General features: G+C 44.1%; 1 protein-coding gene across 2 annotated transcripts in view; it reads right to left on the bottom strand.

The window, feature by feature from the left end:
• The window catches only part of fhod3b (formin homology 2 domain containing 3b), an 88,877-nt gene that overhangs the window by 2,186 nt on the left and 63,407 nt on the right, over positions 1–23,284 (bottom strand). For both annotated transcript variants that reach the window (XM_083678877.1, XM_083678878.1), the window contains 17 exons: positions 18,687–18,781; positions 17,586–17,697; positions 16,668–16,762; positions 16,201–16,344; positions 15,672–15,919; positions 11,164–11,283; positions 10,840–10,974; positions 10,086–10,136; positions 9,048–9,238; positions 7,530–8,099; positions 6,378–7,324; positions 5,168–5,326; positions 4,107–4,289; positions 3,612–3,731; positions 2,639–2,800; positions 2,290–2,480; positions 1,928–2,120 (listed from right to left, as the gene is read on the bottom strand). In XM_083678877.1, the coding sequence (XP_083535003.1) occupies positions 1,928–2,120; positions 2,290–2,480; positions 2,639–2,800; positions 3,612–3,731; positions 4,107–4,289; positions 5,168–5,326; positions 6,378–7,324; positions 7,530–8,099; positions 9,048–9,238; positions 10,086–10,136; positions 10,840–10,974; positions 11,164–11,283; positions 15,672–15,919; positions 16,201–16,344; positions 16,668–16,762; positions 17,586–17,697; positions 18,687–18,781 (3,716 nt within the window). The remainder of the gene's footprint in view (positions 1–1,927; positions 2,121–2,289; positions 2,481–2,638; positions 2,801–3,611; positions 3,732–4,106; positions 4,290–5,167; positions 5,327–6,377; positions 7,325–7,529; positions 8,100–9,047; positions 9,239–10,085; positions 10,137–10,839; positions 10,975–11,163; positions 11,284–15,671; positions 15,920–16,200; positions 16,345–16,667; positions 16,763–17,585; positions 17,698–18,686; positions 18,782–23,284) is intronic.

Here is a 23,284-nt window from a genome sequence, read left to right as displayed (position 1 = left end):
TGTCATGCTTTGACGCCAAAAAAATGCACCAAACAGCATTCTGAAAAGATTTAAGAAACTTAGTCAGACAAATACCATACAAACAAATTCTGGTTAATCACAATTATATGCACAGGAAAACTATAATTCAGTACATTGAATAATCATTTAATACATAAATGATTATCAAATGAATTAATATCCAATTAAATACATACTACTAGGTCTCTGTGAGACCTAGTAGTATGTATTTACATACTACTATCCCTCTCCATATACAAAACTGAAAAGTTAAAGACACCACGTGATGCCCCTCTTATGAACCCTTCACACTACATACAATAAAAAGCCAATCAAGGGGTAAGATAGACTTTAATGCAATGTATCTTATCCCTTGATTGTTGACAATGCTGGTCATTTTGCATTGATATAGGGCAAACAGTGGGAGGTAACCTGATCCTGATCTGCTGGCTCTCATGTGGACTTCATTCTGTTTTAAGAGATGAACTCTGTGTCCCCATGAGGTCCATTACCCAGGATTAGGTTCTATGCTCGTCAGGTTCTGACCCCCTTGAGGCTGGTTTAAATTTGTGCTTCCTCACACACAGCTTTGCAATGAACAGAACATACATAAGAGACACACACACACGCACACACACACACACACACACACACACACACACACACGCACACACACACACACACAGACACACACACAGACACACACACACACATACACACAAACACATCACACACACAAACACACAAACACACGCACGCACGCACGCATGCACACACACACACCTTAATATAGTATCTAGTACAATACTGTATTTTGAATGATATCAGTTAATGGTAATTACATTCCAGAAGAGCCCAACAACTGTTCAGAGATCTGGTTGTACACAGGTGCAATTATTATATTGTGTTAGCTTGAATTAACCCATATTGCAAAAACAAATACACATAGGGTAGATGCAATGCAACTCAAGCATAATTGAGCAGACTGGCCTTTTGTTCAAGGTTAGGAGACACACAGTACCACAAAAAAGAACAGCTTCACATGCGTCTGTTCATACCCTTTTACACACACGCATACCTCACCGTCCTCTTCATCCTCACTCTACAGAGGACAAGGTGAAAATAGGGATGAAATAAAAGGAAAGGTAAAGGAGTTGTTTTAGGGAGGGCTGAGGGTGTCATAATTAGAGAATTACTGTGAATGAGATATACATGAATGTGTATTTTGTGTATACAAAGTGGGAAGAGAAAGTCAGACAGCTGCAAAGTTGTTTTCTGAATCTCACCCAAATGCATACGGAAATATTATCCAAAAATACAGAGCATTTCAGTGTTGCTACTCAATATTAGTTAAGGGTGTTCAACAAATATACACTTAGTGTGACCACACGTTCTTTCTGCCCCTCTTGTAAGGGAAGTGTGAGCATGGTGTGGGGCTTGTTATTTCTCCAACAGGGACATCCAAAGGTTTGAATTTTCACACAGTGATTGAATTAGGGTCCCCTTGAACTGGGGGAGAGCCCCGCCAAGGAAAACAGGCCCTGGAGTGCTCTCTGAACAGCAGGCCCCTCAGGGATAAAGGGATTTTAATCACACAGGGAGGAGGGAGGAGGTGTCTGGAATGGCCTCAGCCCCACTGCTGGTTCAGAAAGGGACACTGCATGAAAACAGCTCACAGATTATTGTTACAGTAACCAGTAGGTGTGACTACAGGAACAATGCTGATGTCATGACACATGTATGTGTTGTCTGGGGTGGCCACATTTTTGGAAATTAAATTGGTTGAGGAGGGAGTGAACATGGCCAGGTTTTCTGAAGGTACAAAGAGCTGAGAGAGTCTGTTGAGAGTAATACAGAAGTTCAAAGAGAGAGAGAATAGGAGTTTCTACACCATGTGCAGGACGGTAGGTGAGCAGTGAGCACTTACATCGGTGATCATCTTCCCTCTGGTCTTGTTCCTCTCTCGGTGGTTTGCCCTCTTCTGTTTCTGCTGCAGGACACGCTCTCGCGTGGTGCGGTACTCAAGGGCAAACTCACTGAGAATCTTACTGAAGCGATGGATGCTGACCTCACGCACGGCATAGGCCGGCTGGCCCAGGAACAACAGGAAGGCATGGAATCTGGAGATGGAGAGAACATGAGATCACACTAATACTTATACCCAATGTTTGCTCTCAAAGGCTCATGTTTAGGTTTTTACTCTTCCTGTAGATTGACTAATGGGTCAAATGGTAATTAAAGCTGGGTAATATGTATTACTTTTAATACTTCTATAAGCTATAAGCTTACCTGTTGACTATTCTCCGATGCACAATCTTCAGGATGATGATCCTCTCTGCACAGTCTTTTAGGAAATCAGACATCTTCTGTTTCAATGCTGGTTTCATCTCGTGCTTTGCAATAACCTTGAGGTGGTCCCAGGATGCCTTGCACCTTCGCTCCATCTGGCTCAGATTGTCTTGGAGCTGGTCAAAGTCCACCTGAGGAGAATATAACGTCTACATCAACCTTTCATATGTCTTATGACTGAATGACACCTGAAGCATGTCTAAATGGCTGTATTCTGAATTTCTGTGTAATTTCAGGGAATAGTACTGTACATGGTGGAAATGTTTTCCCTATGCTACTGAAGGCTTACCTTTGCTGAGCGGGTGATGGCTCCTATCTCAGAGTAGAGGTCAGAGCTGTCTGGAAACTTCTCCACCACTATGGAGCAGGCATGGTGCAGCAGAGATTGCTTGTGAACTGTGTCCTTCACCTCTGGAACCTTCTCCAGGTAACCCAGCTCAAAGCCCTTAGCCTGGATACATACACATACACATAACAACACAATAATATAGAAACGGATACGACTCTATGCAATTAACATCAGAGTCCATAAATGAGGCCCAAATTGCAGTCAATTTCAGTTTTGGCAAGAATCACACACATGTACCACAACAAGATTACATTGGTACTATTATGTTGGATGGCAAAACAGTGGTTGAACAGTGATTCAGATTAATTAGTCTGTGATTATCAGAAACCACAATCAACTGCAGACATACCAACTGTTAACCTCACTACAGCAGAGCTAAAAAAGGAAAAGAACATATCCTGAAAGACATAATTCTAACTGGACTTGCTTTGTTCCTTTGCCAATTCTAAATGGTTTACCGTAAAATATAAACACAGGCATTATTTACTTGAACTACTTGTTTGATGCCTCATGTTTCCGACTTACATGTTTAGCTCTCACACACACACACACACACACACACACACACACACACACACACACACACACAATCACACGTACACACATCTAAACAATCACACGTACACACAAACCCACTCTGAGTCTCTGTCTTTCACTCTGTCTCTCTCCCTGCTCTTTCATTACAGAGAGGCAGCACCAGGTTGGGAGTGGAGCCCTTCACAAACCCACTGCTGTAGTGGGATAGTGTCTGGTGTACAGACAGATAGGCAGCACATTCCTCTACAAACAGAGAGCCCACTGTTTTCCTTGCCAAGTAAATATGGCAGTGCTTAGCAGGGGGCATAGAGGGAGGGAAGGCAGGAGGGTGCTCATCCCTCCCAGCTCCAGGCCAGACTTCTGGATTGTTACTCACATTTGTGCCGTTGAGGAAGTTGCCTATAGCAAGCAGCGTTGACAGGATGTAGCGGAGTGTCTTGTTCTTTTCCAATTGATCCATCCCTTCCTTCAGGTCTTGCAGAGGTTCAGCCACTTCCTAAAGGAGCATGATGTTCTAATCAAATCATGACCTTTAAACTAGGCCATTACCTGACCAAATTGAGAGTACTTTAGGATGGGTAAAGAACAATCATGTTTATGTATATGTACAGTATTTATCTTGTTCAGTGGAATAATGGAATGGAATAATTCATGCTCTTTGTTGATCTGGTTTAAGTTTAAAAACATGACTTAGTATGATAGATGAGCCAGGTGTACATGGTAATGTACATTGTAATTCCCTATACAATGCTACTTTGGTATGTGAACTAAATCCTACAGTTTGCTATTCTCTTTTGCATCATTTAAGTATTGCATGTAGGAAGTGTGATGTAGTATGTTATGATACAAAACAAACACAGGTTGCACTGACCTTCTCAATGACCTCGTAGTCCATCTTGAAGGCCCAGAGCTGCAGGCGGGCGGACAGTTCGGTGATGGAGGAGAGGGTGAGGAGGAACTGCTCTGCACTCCCCAGTGGAATATCAGGGTTGACCAGCTGAGCCTCCTGGATCTTCTGTTTCTCCTCCTCCGTTGGGATCATAGTCAGGATTTTCTAGGAAGAGGGAGATGGAGAGGAAGGATGGAGATAGGAAATGCTCAGTGGGGAGTGGGGGGAGGTCAATGTATGAAGTGTTGTGGAATGCTCATTGAGATTATACTATATCAAGAGCCCAAACAATGTCAGAAAACACTCAGGAGGTATACAATGATAGGAATGTTATTTTTTGTGACTAACATATTTGTCATTGGAAAAAAGTCTAATTCCCTCACAACCTTGTGTCACATCTGAACTTTCTACCTCTCTACTGTTGTCTCTTGTCTGTGAGAAAATACTTCCAGACACAGAAGGTGGAGTACTCCTCTCCAGTATAAGAATGTTCCCATGGAAAAGGATTGAAAAATACAGATTGTATAAGACCAAAGGGATGCAACATTAATCATTATTTGCAGATCTGAAGTCCTCCAAAGGTCTATATTATGGTTTGAAAACGATCTTAAAATATGCATGTGTAGCTAACATTTAATCGTCCCAGTGATTAATTATATGAGATCAGCCAAACATCCAGCCATCCAGCTGGGAAACCACATGACATGTCCACATTGTGGCCAATCCCAACTAATTGAAAACCTTTTTTTGAGTGAAAAGACTGTTGGTTTGCGGAAATGCATTGGAAAGTTAAACATACTGTGTGCACAGTATTTTTAGTGAGCTGGGTAAACTATACTTCAGTGAAACCAAGTTTATTTTGGACACAGTTTTGAGTAAATGGCTTTTGTTTTAATTTTCATGTTAAAATCTGGAAATGATCATACATGATGACAGACGCAGAGAGTGGTGACAGTCAATTTGCTAGAGAGAGACATCAACAAGGATTTGCGTAGAGAGCCATTATCAACCGAAGGCTGAATATCAACGCCAATCAAGCTTACCTCAATGCCCTCCTTGTTTAATGCATACTCGTCAAAGTTGAGGATAGCTGTCTTTATGGTACGGGGAGGGGGTAAGACAGTCAGCCCGATGTTGATAGCATTGCTCCGCTTGGAGTCCAGGACTATGATTTCTTGCCGTTTACCGTCAACAGCTGCTTTCTGAGGGGGGGATACATCAATACAGAATATACTGTATGAGAGTTATGACCTATGATGGAAAGCTCCATAAAAATCTTACCTCTGGTATCACTTATGTATTTACTTAGGTGTACTGCCATCAGGGGAAGCTGGTGGAAGAAGAAATCGGAGGACTACTATGAGCCCTCCTCCGATTGCGACCTCCACCAGCCTCACCTGACATGCCGTGTTATATACCATCATTGATATGCTTTCAATTGTCTGAAAATCAAAGTAAATAAAAGTACTGTAAATCAGTCCTTCGGTTTAATAAGAATTCCATGTTACCGTGTAATGTAAAAATGAATCACTACCAGATGATAGTGAGACATTGAAATGTTCAGAAGAGGAAAGACACAATCAAAATGGATCAGGGAGACCAAAATCAGCTGAATGATACTGTGTATGACCTTTTATAGTGGTGGGAGATTTTATCTGCCTTTGGGGCAGGCGGCCTATCTCTCCCAGACCCAGTTCTCAGTCTTTGACTGTTTCAGACCCGGTCTAGTTCAAAGTGACATAGAAAACTTTATATAAGGCTTTGATGGGGTTTGGAAGATATTATAGTGAACCCATCACACTCCATCATGCTGTCTACTTCCAGGTTGAGATGGGGTTGACCTATATCTAAGACAATCTGTTTTAAATCCTCTGCATTCTTCTCTAGGTTGAGGGAGGAGACAACCTGGGGTGACATTGGTTGGGCCAAGTCTCAACGTCACAATGCACACCAAATGTTCCTCTCTGAAAGACCCTGAAGCTTGAACATGCATCCCTTGCTAAACGGGCACACATGTGGTACCAAAATAAAGAAACACAGCAGGAAATCCTGAATTATGAACAGAAAAAAACCCTCTGTCAGCACCGAAAATGAAGGCATAACAGACCTGCAGGTCAACGTTTGCCAACAGTAAGTGTTCCTCTGCTGAGGATAAACAGTAAACATGGGTGTGACTAAAAGCTCCACACCTGGTGTCCAAACGTATTAATGTAATCCAGTCTACATAATCAAAACAACACAGTGCAAAGTTACCTTCGTAACTGGCAGCTCCTTTGATTTGGTCTCAAAGAGGTGCTCCAGCTTGGATGTGTCCACTTTGACGGGCTCCAGTTTGGACCACAGAGACTCTCTACAGCGCTTGTGGTTTCTGTATTGCCAGTCCATGGGCCGCACCTCATTCCAGAACAGGCGGATGGTCTTCTTCTTCTTCTGGAAGAGAGGGAGCTCCCCTCGACTGAGCTGTGGGGAGCCTAGGTGAGGCTGTGGGGGTGGAGCAGGGGCCATGAAGGGTGGGGGAGGGGGCATCATCATCCCAAGGATGGGAGGGGGTGGGGGGCACCTGAACAGGGGTGGAGGAGGTGGCAGGGCAGAGTTACATGGTGGAGGGGGGGGAGGTGGTATGAGGTCGCTGGACCCCATCACACTGTCAACATCTAGGATGTCCAAGTCATCCTCATCAGCTAGGTCTGTAAAGTCCATCTCTTTGATGCGTAGCTCTCTGGGGGCAGCCATTAGCTGGTCCCAGATATAGTCTGACTCCTTCTTAGGTGGCAAGGGTGAGGGGGCAGGGGATACTTTGTCAGGCTGAGGCTGCTGCTGTTGCTGTTGCTTCTCCTGGGCCTCCATCTCATGTGGCGACAACAGGCCTTTGACCAAGTCTCCAAATTTCTCCGCCACGGCCCTGACACTTCCCTGGTTATCCAGATGCTGCACGTCCATCTTCTTGACATTGTCCTCACGGGCCTGCCTGCTGGCCTCCAGTGTAGAGATCCTACTGGCCAGGCTGGCCACAGATGAGTCCTGACCCTCCATCTCCTCCTCTTTGCATTTTTCTCTCTCTGTTTCTCCCACTTTCTCCTCATCCTCTTTGGGCGTCTTGTTTTGAGCATACAGCATGTCCAGCATGAAGCGTTTGTTGTTGAGGATCTTGCTGCACTGTTCGTTTACGTCTGCATCCTTAATGCACTGTCCCCATTGCCCTACAGTTGAAGAAACAGAAAGGATGGATTAAAGCACTACATCTTGACAATGAAAAATAACAAAGAGCTTATCTCTGTTTAGAAAAACTAATGACAGGAAAGGCTCTGCAAGGGTAAAGTTAAAGCTTAGTAAAGATAAGGCACTTAATTTATCTATTCCATTTCTGATATGGTGTTGTAGGCCCTCTTTTCCTGCACTTCGTACCTGCTTCATTGTTGCTGCTGAGTTTCTCCTCCCTCTCCTCCCGCTCCAGCGTGCTGCTGGCTGAGGAGATGCTGGAGGCGGAGCAGTTGTCCTTCTCATTCACCTCCTCATTCTGCCTCTCCTTCTCACTCAGGAGGACACTCTCCTCTACATCCCGCTCCAACGGCTGCTCCCTCTCAGACTCCTCCTCCAACTCCACCACCTCCACTTCTTCTAACTCCACCTCTTGTCCCGCCTCTTCTTCTACCTCTACCACTATTACCTCTACCTCCTCTTCTACCTCTAGCTCTTCTACCTCTTCTACCTCTCGAATCTCTTTCTCAACCGTCTCCTCTTCCTCTTCCCTTTCTTCCTTCTCTACTGCTGTCTCTACCTCTACTTCCTGCTTGGGTTCACTCTCAGCTACATCCTCATTCTCTGTCGGTGGGGTCTTTGTCTGTTCGTCGTCTGGCTCTTCGTCTGGCTCAGAGGGAGGTTTGGAAGAGGGAGGCTCTGACACTGTTAACTCTGGCGCTGGACTTCTGGTCTTGGTCACAAGGTCAAGGCTTGGCTCAATGTCTTGTTCACTTCCTGGAGAAGAAATGAAAACAACACACCAGAATGTTACTTTGGGGATTTTGTGATTGTGTGTCTCAATATTATTTGGTATAGCCATAGAAGTGATCTTGTTTATAAAGTCAATGCCATAAAATTGTTCCAACACACATCATTAATTGGAATAATAAATTCTAAGTTTCAGTCAACCTCAAGAAAAAAATAATCTCCACTCTCAAGCACACATGTCAGACCCAATCAAATGTTTTGATGATTTATTTCTATAATCAGTTACAGAAAGCGTGTCAACCATTATGCTGACAATGCATTTAGAAATTACATTTTCAAGTACTGGAACAACATTTCCTATATGATTTCCAACATTCATTCATCCATTGTAATTTTCTAAATATGTGAGCCTGTGTGATAGTGAAAGATTGCATGGTCAGTAGTGCAGTCCAGTCTACCACACCTCTTCCTGGCTCTTCCTCAATGGAACCTCATAATGAGAGGCCGACGCCCAACTGTTACCACAGCCAAGACCACATACAAATCTCTGGGGCTGAGACCTGCAGCTATTCACTCCACTTCAAAACCTCATTCAAAACATTTCCCCACAGCTAAGCAATTTAGCCACATAATATGCAAACACCACAATTCTGAAGCACCCAGAAAACAATTAATCTATGCCTCCTTTCCTATCAAAGTCCTGCAGCACAGACATTTTCACATGGAATTTTCACATGGTGAAGCAGTTTTTCCAATGGGCACTTGCCAGCAGTGTTCCAGCTGATTCTAATTTCAATGTATGAATCACCCGCCAAGTGTTAATTCCAACCCCAGTGTGCTTGACAGGTGGACATGGACCTCAGTGAGGGCCAGAAGTTCTCTGCCAGCATCAGTTGCCAACCATACGGTCCACCCATGCTTACTGGTTTAGCTAGACCTGTGAGGTTAGTTTAACGGTTGGCTAGTGCTATTTACCCTGCGTCTGGAGTGGGCTGGTGACGGTGTCTTCCTGAGAGGTGTATGAGGAGGGTGTGGCACAACGGGACGAGGCGCGGCTGGCAGGGTTGGGACTCAGGCTCAGAGTGATCTCTGTGCGTCCCCTTAGTGGCGCTTTCGAGCGCTCTCTCTCATACTCCTCTGCAGCTAGCCTCTCAACACACTTATACCTGTAGAGGAAAGATGACTTTCAGCTGTGTACTCTCATCAGCTATGCTAGTTGCACTAATGCTAAGTATGATACTGTCAATGGGTCTGGTAAATAGACAAAACTCACTAATTTAAAAAAATAACTCTATCTAACCTATGTGCTACTTATAATGTCATGTATTGGTGAACTGTACAAGTAGTCCAACAAAATCTTTCACAAAGCATTGTATTACACCTGTGCAGGTGAAGGCCTACTGTAATTCTATCAAATGGGGTCAGTTATACATTTCATTCTTTGCCAACTCCATTCCTGAATCTGTGGCCAAATTTCTGTGATACTTCTCTGAATACTCCTTTAACCTAAGTGATACATAAATCTTAAAATATACATATACATATAATGAATTATCAACAGCTGTTTCTTTTATTAGTGTTTTGCTTATCTTGATTTATACGTCATACTCAGTTCAATTAGACTTTCGTTGTAAAATACTCAAAACATAAAAAGCCATGCAAAAGATTAATGATAATAGATAATGCAAAGCATAAATATGTCTAAAAGGTGGTACATTGCACGCACATAGCTTACCTTATCTAGGCCATATCCATGCCAAAAGGCAATTACACACCTTGTCCTATTCAGTTCTAAATGTCTTAATGCACTACAGGCCTAGAGGGGCCCTGACACCTATATTTCAGCCTGAGGCTGGGTCTGACTCCCTCTACATCTGCTATCAATTTCAAAAAAAGATTTCAAGGTATATTACTACTTCTTGTCAGGGTCTTTATGATCTATCTATGGTATCTTCACTAGTCTATATCACGACAGAAGTTGTGTTTGCATATTAGAGATGAAAGTACACATACCTGTCTTCTTTAGCTTGTCTTGCCTCTTCCCGCTTATCCGCATAATCCCGACTGAAAATGTTCCAAGTGTGTGTAGAGAGAGAGAGAGAGAGAGAGAGAGAGAGAGAGAGAGAGGGGAGGAGGAGGAGGAGAGTTAAAAAGGACAGTATATGAGGAGAGTTTGAAAGCTATATCTCATCATGCATAAATAAAAATCCATGTTTGCTTTCATTTACATTCTACAGATTCTTACTTATTGTGTGATTAGGTGTGATTAGGATTGAATAGGAGTGCAACAATTTGACACAACTGAGACAGAGGACCAGACACATGAGCTTTCCAAAGGACTGAGATCCAAGACTAGCCTTTATATGGCCTGCAAAACAAGTTAAAGATGAGGTATTTGTTCTCTGTCCGCTTAGTGTGCCCATGTTCTCCTGCTGGGATCCACCGTGTGTCTCTCTGATGACCATAATGAGAAGAGACAACTCTGTCCAGTTTGTAAATACCTCCCACTCGTCTGATAAGAATGTGGAAACAAACCTCTGACTCTTTCCAGAGCAGACAAAACTAAATTGCTCCAAAATGTTAACCTTAGACAGAGGTTCAGATGCTGAGAGCTGCAGGCAAAGTAGATTCATGTTCAATTCTAAGTGGTAAATTGGAGTTGATCGTTGGCGGGGTGGAACTGCAGTCTTAACAACTTGACAATGTCTCCAATACAAAGTTATGTAGCAAAACGGATGAGTGTGATGTGATGCAGGCTGGGACTCACTTAAAGCGATTCCTCTCTTCCCGCTCGATCCTCTGTAGACGTTCCTCCCTCTCCAGCCGTCTCCTCTCCCTCTCTGCAGTCAGAGACTCCTGGTGTTGTCTGTAGGAAGAGCTCAGCAGGCCCCCCAGTGAAGGTCTGGACACCCACCAAAGAAGCAGGGAGAGGGAGAGACCATTATTATTAAACAACTGAATTAGTGAAGCAACATTTCAAATACACTGTATATCCTCCAAGTAATCTTGTTCCAAAGATTTGCAATTTGGTTCAGTTCACTGTTATCTGATACTGATGTGAATAGACCCTTGAAGAGAGGTGAGCTCTGACCTGTCAGGTTTGGTCTCTGGCGGAGGGGCAGCTGACGTGGACAAGCGGTGGATAGGTGTGGTGGGAGCGCTCACAACCTGGTGCCTGCCAGGATATGGGGTGCCGTGGACATTGTGTCTGCTAAAAAAAAAGAGAGAAAGACAGAAATAATGTTATCATTCCCAACACTACATTTTTCCACTGTGGAACCAAAGACATTTTTCGGTCATACAGGTGCTTTGATTTTCACGGCTGAAGTGTTGGCTCTGATTGAGTGTGATATTCAGTAACAAGAGGTGTTGTAAAAAAAAAAAAAAGATATAAAAAAAGATTTTCCTAGCTGGGCAGTGCAGTGCAGTGTTGACTGAAATAACACAGAGATTACTGAACCAATGGAGACTGAACTGTATGTTGATCAACCTTGAGACCGTCACTCCTTAGCACATAGGCTTTGTCCCCTCTGCAGTGACAGCACTAGAAGTGCCCTGTGAGGACAACCACACCTAGCTACCCCGCTAACTGTGAAGGCCATCTACAGTTGGCATGTCTATTTCAATCTGTGCATGTGGAGGTAATGAAAGGCAGTCCACTACACCCAGGCCAAACACACAGCAGGACTTGAGCCACATTCAAGCAAGGCAATTATTCAAGATCTGACCCTCTCAACAGCCCTGCTGCTTTCTTAGGTGCTTTTTAATGGTTCTGTTGAATGAAATTGCAAACCAAGCAGCTTAAATTTTCTAGAGCTACCCGACCCCAGAGCGGTTCACTGCTACTCCATCTGTGTAAAGTGGATGGAAAGGTCAGGTGTTGATGTGCATGATGCATTGAGGCAGGCTCTACAGAAGCATCTACACCACTAGTATTAATGTGTGCAGACCCATAACTAAAGTGAGGTGATACACATGACTTGGTAGCTAAGTCTTACCTTTCAGCCCAACAAGGCCCTCTAGATGTGTGTGAAGTATATAATACGTCAGTTTGACTGTGGAGTGGAGACACAGTGAGGAAAGAGAAGGACAGTCAAGTCAAGCTGTTCAAGGATGGAGAGCATGCAAGTGTTGAATACAGAAACAAGGAGTGACAAACAGTGTCTAAGGGAAGGGGAGGGTAGCAAGTTACACTGGCAATACAATGATTCCAAGGAGCAAGACAATACTTCTATTTGTTACTCTCTACACTGCCTGCTGGCCACTTTAAAAGCATGTTATGCAGTGTGTCCTCTAGATACAATAAAAAACCTTTTTTTAAACACACACAAAGCTGGCAGTTAAAACAGCTTTCCTTGGCTCACTTTTCATAGTTCCCTACTTAGAGGAGGATCAGTTATGCTTGTATGGGATAAGGAGTACACACTAGATCTGTGCTGTTTTAGATATGGCATACTTTCCATCCGGTTTCGATTGGTACAGCTCTGCTCTACACAACACAGACATCTAAGAGATACTCAAATGTGAATTATGTTGCCCTTTTTTCTTGAATTTATTTATAGACTTGTCTTGGCTTGACTGTGGTATAGTGCCACAATGAAAGGCAGATGAGTAGTAAATGTCAGGAAAATGTAGTGTTCTCCTCTGGAACATCTTGCCTTCCAGCAGCTGAGTCAAGGAAATGATATGTCTTTGTTCAAATCTTCCGTTTCTTTTTTTTGCATGCTATCACAGATGATAGATGCAACATAAAACACATCTGAGGGGGAAATGTAGCAGTCTCTGGGCATTCTGGCCCTTAACATCTATTTTAAAGGTCAAAAGAAAACAGCGGCAAGCTAAACTGGACATTACTCACGCATAAACAACCTCTATACAGTACATGTATGTGAGAGACAGTTTATAGGTGCCTGTTATGCAGTAAAGCAAAATTTCACAAATAACAATCTGTCCCACAAACATTTATACTATGCATATGCCTCTCCCCCTAAAAGACATGTACTGTACAACAGGTACAACAGCTTCTCCAGCCAAGTGGATTGTGAGCTACCCAGCCAAACATGGATACACAGACAACAGTGTTGGGGATGACAGTGCATTTAAGAGTTGGGCTCCTTCATAGGAGTCTGATGCAACAACAGGTGAAGTAAACAACTGTAGCTTCTTGCGCTCTACCTGTAGCGCTTTTCTCTGGCCTGGCCTCTCTCACCCTCCTTGGCCCCGGTAGACACCTTGCTCTTGTCCGTGTCAGGGGGGAGTGGGAGAGGGTTGGGTGGGGGGGTTGGGATGTAGGTCAGATGCCCCTGTGAGGGGGAGGAAGAGGAAGAGGAGGCTACAGAGATGCCCAGGCCCACAGGGTGGGCGTTGCCGGGGAGTTTCTGCCTGGTGACCAGAGGTAAGACACGAGTGGAGGGTCTCGGAGAAACAGTACAGGGCTTCATAAAGCCTGTGTGTTTTGGGCGGATGGACACACGGACTGAAGAGCTGGCTTTGGTCATAGAGCCATCCACAGATATTCTCTCAGAGGCACTGGTAACAGGGATGAGGTTCACCATACACTTAAAAGGCAAACACACACTAGAGGTGTCTGCTACTGCTGGAACCACGCTAGAACAACACAACAGCAGAGCAAGGGGACAAAAGGGAAGGGATATGTTGAAAGGAAATGATTACACTTCAGCAATAACATAGAAAACACAGCTTTGTGTAATTCTATACCACCACAGCACACTCAATATTGTCCACGGGGGAACAGATAGAAGACAGGACTGATAGGAGGTGGGGAACTATAGATTCACTTTGGGGACACCTTTTTTAGAATACCTGCGGGTGCCCTGTCTAGAGGACTCTGTGATTGGTTGACTTTCATTGTCTTCCTCCTCCTCCCCATCCTCCTCCTCATCCCCATCCTCCTCCTCATCCTCCTCCTCCTCTTCCTCCTCTCTGTGATGAAAAGGAGGGGTCGAGGGTTGGAGGGATGGAGGAAAGGGAGAAATAGATGAGAAAGAGAAGAAAGAGGGAAAAGTAGAGAAATTTGCACAGCAACATGAAAAAACAGACCATAAGACACACACACACACACACACACACACACACACACACACACACACACACACACACACACACACACACATACAGTTCTGACAACAAAAAGACACATAAACCACCCCTTGTTAAAATGAAACAAATGGAAGATAGTACAGTTAATGAAAGAGGTTCAAGATTTTGATTAGTGTGTCCTTATGTCAAACACCCCTGAATATTTAATTCTTGATAATATCATCCATGACTAGCACGTACACAAGATGACACATCAAAAGTGATGAGTAACACTGCAAGCTAATCATTTAATTCAATTGATTAATGATTATGTTATGACTGGATGGTCATAGCTTGAGTGTTATACGTGATGAAGAAGTCTGGCACACATATTCATGTTGGAGTCTAAGGCCATTTCACTATCAGGATTCCGCTTGCTCGCCTGGATTTCATTACCGATCTAGAAAACACAGATCTTCAAAGGCGGCTTGAATTTCCTGTGGTGGGCTGGTAGGAGTCAGTATCATATGACCTGTTGGGTTCAATTCAACTATCTGCAGACCTGAGAGCTACCAGAAATGTTAACAGATATGATAGTTAAAAAGGCTTGTCATTAATAACTGCAGATCCGATTATTCTGTGTGGCAGTAGGAGAGGTAACCGTCATATATGCCAGTGGTGATTTGCAAAGATTAAAGGAGAGGTCCTTACTTATTACCAGCTTAAAACAATTCAACCCCTGTTCTTGTTCTTGTCTAGTGAATCCAGAGACAGACATAAAATACACACTGGGACAGAGGCTTTACAAATAATAATTTCCATAAGCAAAGACACACATTTTCAGCGACTGTATGGTGCATAGTCAATATCATGCCAAAATGAAATAAGGCTGCATCTCACATCTTATTAGAATCATCCCTTAAATATCAGCCATTTTTGTTTTAGTTTGTGTTTTCGTTGTGGTTGTGTAGACATTAACACTTGGGTTCAAACTTTGCAGCGTTATTGGTTTAAGTCCAACACAATGTCCCTCTGAAGGAAACATCACTTGTGACAGAACACATAGCTCATATCATTGTGTTTACAGAAGCTTCCTATTTCCTTGAAGCTCCAGAAGTTGAAGAATGTCTTTGACAGAGGGAAGATTAATCTAAATGTCACTTTGCAATAGCAGCCTCTGCTCTGCCTTTCTTTTATTACTCTATAATTAAATTCTCCATATTGGCACTGCTTAGAAAAGACACATCTGTCCAAGATTGTAATATAATACAACACTGGCAGTGAAACTGTTTCCTGTTCAAAAAGAAAGAAAAAAAGAAGAACGCCATGGATCCTGAATTATCAGAATTTTTCATTTTTTTCTTACAGAGTTGACCTCTATGGTTGACCTCTATGGTTGGCAGAGACAATTAAAACATAAACAAACTTGCTTGGTTGACCATTAAGGACCATATTGGCAAGTTCAAGCCAAGTTCAAGTAATAATGGAAGCAGGAATAAACTTCTCTCCCCTTCCACACACCTTCTACCTTTCCCACTCCTCCCCTGCTCCCTCTCTCACCTCTCGCTAACATCCTCGATGCGCTGACCACTGAAGGGGAGGAAGCTGCCATTGTGGCAGTGGGGGGTGCTGGGGGATGCAGGAGCAGAGACATGGCCTCTCCCGTTCTGGAGGGAGTGTCTCCGGCTGCGTCGTCTCTCCAGGCCCCGCCTCTCGTTGGTGCCCCCCACGCTGGCACGGCGGCGGTCCTTCCGACCCACAGGAGGTGGTTGGCTCCCATCGTCCCCGTCCTCGTGACGCAGAGTCATCTGGAGCAGGGAGGGACACAGGGACACTTACATAAGGCCACCACCTTGCCGGTTCGGTAACAGTGAGAGAGACAGAGGTTATTTGATGTACAACTGTCCAAAACATGTGGTGTATACAAGTCCCCTTGGGGTTCTCATCTCACCTGTACTTGTTTTTCTTGTCTGTTCACTTGTATTGTTTGTGCAAATGAAAATAAATAGATAGAAAATAGATAACAATATGATACACTCTGTGTCAGAGGTCGAACTCTAACTTCTGACTTATCAGGGAGGTGACTGACCTCATAGATGTTGAACTGCTCCATGAGGTCCAGGTCTGTGCCCTTCCTGCCCAGGTGTCTCTGGGACATGGCCTCTATGCCCTGCTCCTCCAGACAGTCCACCACGTCATAGAAGGAGTCCTGGTCTGGCAGCCCCGCCAGAGTCTGACACAACACATACAATCACAACATGATTCTAGCCCTGGAGTACTTCATCTAGTCTATGTCACTGTTAGATTTACACACAGAGAGAATGAGAGAGAAACAGTGAGGCAAGAGGGAGGAGGGTAAGAGATAAAGGAAGGGATAGGGAGGGAGATGGACTGGGGTGAGAGAGAGAGAGAGAGAGAGAGAGAGGGGAAGAGAAGCTGTGAAGGGATGGATAGAGGGCATAAGGGGAGGAGTGACAGATTAAAAGAGAGTGAAGTGGAATAATGAAAGGGAGTGAGACAATACAGTAGAAAGAGAAGAAGAAGACAGACACTGACCTTGTTGATGAGGGTCAAGGCGTAAACCAGAAGCTCTGTGTCCACTCCATCCTTCTCATCCAGAATCTCCATGGCATTCGACCACAGCTTACAGCCTGCACCGCAAAGCATGTATTGAATTCAAATGAACTCCGTGAAGAGAGACTGATCCTGAGACTGAATGTGACCGTAATGCCGCTTTTTACACTTCAGTATGCTGTGAATGCTATAGACTGACTGGAATCACTGTGGCTAAGCGTTAGCACTGCTCAGGGCTCTAGCAGGAAGAAGTCTACCAGTCTAATGCCATTCCTCATACAGTCAAATTCTCAGGAATGAAGGTGGAAAAACAGAGTGGGACAGTGCATAGACACACTCCATCTCCATTGAGAGGGAGCAGTCTGCGCTGCGCTCCAGTCACTGGGGTCAAGGCCGTCTCAGTCACACTGGGAGCCTGGGTATCGGGTTCTCCCTCCTTACGCAACAGCAGGAGTGATGGGCTAAGACAGAGCTGAGCTGAGGCAGACTGCCCCCTCCCCACCCCCCCTCCACAGGAGGAGAGAACACAATGTGGAGCTTTTAAAGCGGCAGGTAACTGAACCCCACCAGGGGAGAGAGTTGCAGTCTATTTCAATAAGATCCCGCTCCACACACAACCCTGGGAGCTGCTCAGGACACCTGAACTGCCTCCAACTCCTGGGTAATAAGAGTCCGACTGTACATGATCTACTGTCACAAGAACCGTCCTGTTACCCCGCTGCACCAAGGCTGGTGGAAGAAAAATGTGTGTCGAGTTCTATGAACCTTTGTGTAAATACTCATTTAGACATTTGAAAAGAATACGTTTTTCATACCTATCTGTCTATAGTTTGATAGAGTGTTTCTACAACAGTCCCCCCCCTACCCCCCCCCCCCCCCCCCCACCCCTTTATCTCTTACCTCTCTTGGTGTCCACGGCGTTGACAGCCTGGATGAGCAGGGCAGCGTTGGCCTCTATGTACTCCACAAACACCAGCAGCAGCTTCAAAGCTGTCTTCACCACCAGACGGAACTGCAGTTCACAGAGCAATGCAGAGGAAACAGACTTAAGACCATCACTGTATGTGCACTCCTCAACAATCCTTATCATTAGTGACCGGAGTGGGATACCATGTAAGTTAGCTCCTGATATCATATCAAATGTTGTAGCTATAAAACTGTATTATATGGGCTCATAAGAGCTTTTCCTGCTTTGGGAGCCTTGAGAGGTTGTGATAACGGCCTGCTATGATATATAGGAAGTAAAAACTGGCCTGAGGCTTGTGGGAACACATATGGTAATGTACTTCTTTGTTTGCTGTCTCTGTTTTTTATTCCATGAATGAAAAATGGATGTGAATAAACACAGAGACATTTGGTAATAATGTAATACAATATTTGTAATGACACTGAACAATATAGTGCTGGTATTGTATGTGAAAATGTCTACAATGCTTAAACCAAATAAAGACCAGCAAACAGATAAAGCTAGTGAAAGAAGAACAGAGAATTGGAGAGGGGGGAAAGTAAGACACAGCACGATCTGTGTCTAATAAAGTGACTCCTTGCCCAGCCTTGATCAAAACCATGCCATCTGTTACACATGTCCACATTTACACAAGAGAGAGGCAGGAAGGAGCAGAGGCGAGAAGAATCGGTTAGAACAGGAAATACACTGAGACAATCTTGCCCAGGAGAGAGAAAGAGAGGGGGGGGGGGGCAAAAGAGTGATAGGGCAACCTGGCCACTAGGGGGCTGAGGAGAGCTGTCACACTGTCAAGGGGGGCAGGCTAGCATATTCTAAGGATGTGAGACGGTCAAATGCAAAAGTATAAAAACATTTCTCTGGCAAGAGTCTGTGTAGAGAACTCCCTAGCAGCTGTGTAGAAGACTTGCGGTTTGGTCACTATCCATGGCGTTGGATCGCAGTATTGCTTCATTCAGTCTCTAAACAGGACAGTTTACTCAACACAAATCTATAGTAATACATAGTTGGGACTGATATGTATGTTTGGACTGTACCTTGGATCCAACGAGTGTGTAGAGCCATTGGACGGTATCGTTGTGAGCTATGAGGCCGTTCATGCCATCCACATACAGCATGATCTGTCCCAGAGCTGCATAGAATAACACAGAGAGAGGAAAAAAGGGGCTTGGTTAAACACACATCTGCCATTCCAGTTCTGTTATTCTCTTCTCTTCTCTTCACCACAAAACTCTGCACATACCCTTATCCATCTGTCCCATACATCATCCCCAAGAGTGGCAAGAGCAGTGTGTGTGTGTGTGTGTGTGTGTGTGTGAGAGAGAGAGAGAGAAAGAGAGAGTGACACTGAATTCCTAACTGGTGTTTCCCTGTTATCTGTAGAATTCAAAGAGCCTCTAAAGACAATGAGTCATGTGTGCTATGTTGGACCATTGAGGGAGGGAGAACTAAGGCCTTGCAATGACATGACCAGGGGACCCACAGACCTAGACTCTGTGGACTAGAGTCTGTGAAGAAAAGACCCAAACACTTCCCACAAGCCCATAGGCAGATACTGAATGAAACCAAGTCATCAGGTTTAGAAAAGCTTTAGAGGGACGGAGAGAGAGAGAGAAGGGAGAGACAGGAGAGCAATTCAGCACTGTAAGACAAGAGATCCCTCCTTGACATACTCATTTGTTTATTACTTTTTTTATCCAGAGCAACACACAATAAGCACATTTGGCGAAAGTAAGTGAATCAACTTTCCACTACAGTCATCGCTAGCAAGACTTTTTTTAAGAATAAATGCCACAAGCAATCACAGTGCTGCACAAGTGCTACTCTTCACAGAAAACGGTAACCAGATCTGAAGAGCTTTGGAGTGCCTCTCCACTAGCTCCAGCTGCAGACATCCCCTTTGATAAGAACACAACCTTGACACATCCATTCATTCTAGACCAATATATACTCAAAATAGTAGTATTCTAATGACAGGCATGATTCATAAACATCATTATTGAATGTATGTAACAGTATGTTCCTTTTTTGACCAGATTTTCTTCTGTAGGGTCTATGTGAAGGAGGGTAACGTTTCTACAGGGGGTTGCTAAGGGACCATGCAATTAGCGAACGCAGTTGACAGTGGAAAAGATTACTTGTTGATAGGCACACCCATGCACACAAGTGCTCTACACAGAGAACGGCTCACATTCCTGCAATGCTTGGATCAAGGTCCCTGTGCAGAATGCAGATTGTTTATCTGTGGACAGATTGATTGACATGTTTTCTCAACACAATGGCCTCATTTACCAGATTGTAAACCACATCAAAAACTTAATTAACCTACAACACACACAAACAAACAAAACACGCACGCACGCACGCACGCACGCACGCACGCACGCACGCACGCGCGCACACACACACACACACATAAAGCATTACATCAAATAAACCAAAATAATCAAAGGTCATACAAATAGTCAAGGATACAGGTAACATTGTCATTGGCTGCCACACAGCTAAGCTTCCCACAACAGCTGACACCATATCTTGCAAGCTGCTTGGCTTTTTTCGTCAGGAGGCCTGCAAATGCAGGCCACGTACTGTTAGGTAGTGCACATGTCCAAGGCTGCCAAATATCAGTATTACTACCTGACACCTGAAGCCAAGGCCACTAATAAGTGTGACTAGGGTTTGGCCTTTTAACAGTTTTCTTCGAAAAGGCTTCCTCCATGTAAAGATGGAATGAGCAACCTACTTCTAATATGGTCACCTCTCCTTGGTCTTCATCAACAACAACAATATCAGGTGTATTTGGCACATTAGAAAATATCTCATCATCATTCTCACTGAACCAACTTGCCAACACACACACACACACGTACGTACGCACGCACGCACACGTGAATTTCCTTCACTGAGTAACTGTACCTAGGCAGGCCTAGAAACTTCAGACATGGGCCTGGAACAAAACAGAACATTGGACAAAGACACAGAGAAGTAAAACAGTGCCTGTCCAGCCATCTCTCAACTCGTCAGACACAACTGGAGGAAAAATATTTGAGCAGGCTGATTCACTTATATCCCTGACACGACTTCCATTTGTAACAGGATCCATAAATAAGGTTATAATAAGAGCCAAGGGATCTCAATGGGAGGGCACTAAAAATGCAGGGCTTCTGTTGAGGAGGGGAGAGAGGAGAGAGGGAGGGAAGCAAATACCCATGGATAGGATGAGAGCACACAAAAGTTCCCTTTAAGCGTGCAGCTTTTTTTTTTTTACAGGCTCAGAGTGAAATGGTCTGTCAGTCTTTAACAGCATCTATGTGGTCATCTCCGCTCAGGGAGTAGCACTTTCACACCAGAGCACAGACCACCCGGACATGCACAATTTGCTGCCTCTGTAACTGTGTATTGAGATACACTGCTAGGAGGGGGGAATGTATAAACATACATCTAAGACAGAACCAATTTTGAGGGGTCTATTTGACTGTTTGACTCTAGTTGCTGAAAGATGTCATTGTCGTTCAGGGACTTTCTTTCTGAGGAGGACTGTCTGGAAAGTCCAGTGGAAACTCATAAAAAAGATTCCTTCTTTTCTCAAATGAGTATCTAGTTTATGTCTGACGTCCTTGAGAAAGGTAATGAAATTCAAATGATGAAATTGAAAGCTGTTGGTGTAATACTCTTGATATATACAACACTGTATTGTGTGTACCTTTGGTCTCTGTTTGGGCCTTGTTGACAGTGTAGTTTCCTAGCTAGGGGAGGTGAACCTTGGACTGTTTGAATGGAATTACAAGGAGGGGGCTGCACCTCTATTTTCCAGCGTTGGGGTATGAAAAATTATGAATGTGCTGCGTTTAGGCCAAGATTCCCAGGTGCAGCTGTGTGTGTGCATCGCCTGCTGCTGCTGCTGGTGCTGCTGCTGCAGAGGCCGTTCATCTTTTATCAATCAGGACTAATTACTCACAACATGTCAGGAGAGAGCATTCCAAACACTCCTCTCCTGCTGGGACGTCCGAGGACTGTGTGTGTCAGGGGAGCTAGCACAGACAAAGTGCTGTATCAAAGGAGACCACATCAGAGTGTGTTTATGAAAACATGATTAACCCCCTCAGTCAGGGGAGGCAAGAGCGCCGCCCTCTCCTGTGGCTCCCCCACTTTGCTATGACACGGTCGCTGACAGACGAGTGACTACAGTAATGGGTTGTTATACAGCTGTTCCTCCCAGCGTGACTTTGTCATGAATTCCTACAGTACGTGTTTTGCTAAGAAATCTAAATGACTTGAAAGTGTATTGAAGTGAGAATGAACTAACTGCCCACCAATACCAAACATGTTGCCAAGTATTGTTTTTTTTTTTTTTATACTATGAATCATCGATGATGAGGCCGGTTGCCATGCTGTTCTCTTGTTCCATCCATTTATGATTCTAACAAGCTCCTAGTTCCACAATGTACAATGTTAACATCAGGCCTCTGAAGATATCCACTCTTCAGCGACAGCCATTGAAGATAGCCGCAAGCTAAATTCAAAACAATGATATATAATGGCTGTGGCTTAATGTCTTAAGCAACATGGTTCTTTTCAAGCTGGTACTAAAGTTTGACCCACAATATGATCATAACATGGCCTTTTATCTGTGCTGCACACCTGTGTATAGTACCTGCCCAGGTGCCTGCAGGTTCTCAGGAATGTCCATTCAAAACAGGGGTGAGAAAAGATCGCTCTATAATGAGGGTCTTTAAAAGTTGTGATTACAGAACTTCAATGCCTATTTGATGACAGCACACACCACACCCTGATGGCGTTGTACAGTGTCATCAATTCACTGAAATAGACGAAAGATACATTTAACATCACATACTGATGGGGAGTTCAATAATAGGTATTTTAAAATACTGTGTCACCTATGCAAAACCAGACCAATAAAATTGTATCAGTATTTTAACTCTTGTAAAATTGTCATGTGGGTTGCCACACACTTCAGTGTCTGCTGGGAAATAGTTTTAGGAAATGTCTAATCCGTCAATCAGCAATCCCCTCATAATTTCTGAGAAATCACTGCAAATTAAACTGATTTCCACATCATTGCCAATAAATTGCCCATGAAAACAGACCTGGAAAATCTAAAAAGCTTCTTGCAGCTGTGACTGTTGTAGTTGATGTTTTATTATGCGATCATAATCGTTACACCATGGCACACTTCCCACTCCAGATCAACCTGCACTGGAGGAACCTGCATAGTGTACCATGGCTGATCATTAATGGCAGTGGAGCTAGCTCACCCCCTGGTCCAGGATCTGGGCTTTGTTCCCTAGTACTGGAGCAGGCACTCATCAATAACTCTCAGAGAGAGAGAGAGAGAGAGAGAGAGAGAGAGAGAGAGAGAGAAGGGGGGGGGGGGTAATAAGAAGAGCATGTGAGGCCTGAGCATGCACAGGGCTCCTTCTGCTTAAAACACTGATGTGGTGCCAAAAATGTGGGCCCTTCATTGCAGTAATCAAGAGCAGTTCCAACAGTACCTCACACAAAGAACAACAATAACATTGCTAAGTCTCCCCCCCCTTGCATGTATGTCAAGTAATGAGATGCTGTCAGACAACGGCCTGCCTTCAAAGCACAGTGATTAGAATGTAAATCTAGG

This window comes from Argentina silus, assembly GCF_951799395.1.
Source record: "Argentina silus genome assembly, chromosome: 10".
NCBI classification, from domain to species: domain Eukaryota; kingdom Metazoa; phylum Chordata; class Actinopteri; order Argentiniformes; family Argentinidae; genus Argentina; species Argentina silus.
This window is presented reverse-complemented; position numbering and strand designations above follow the sequence as displayed.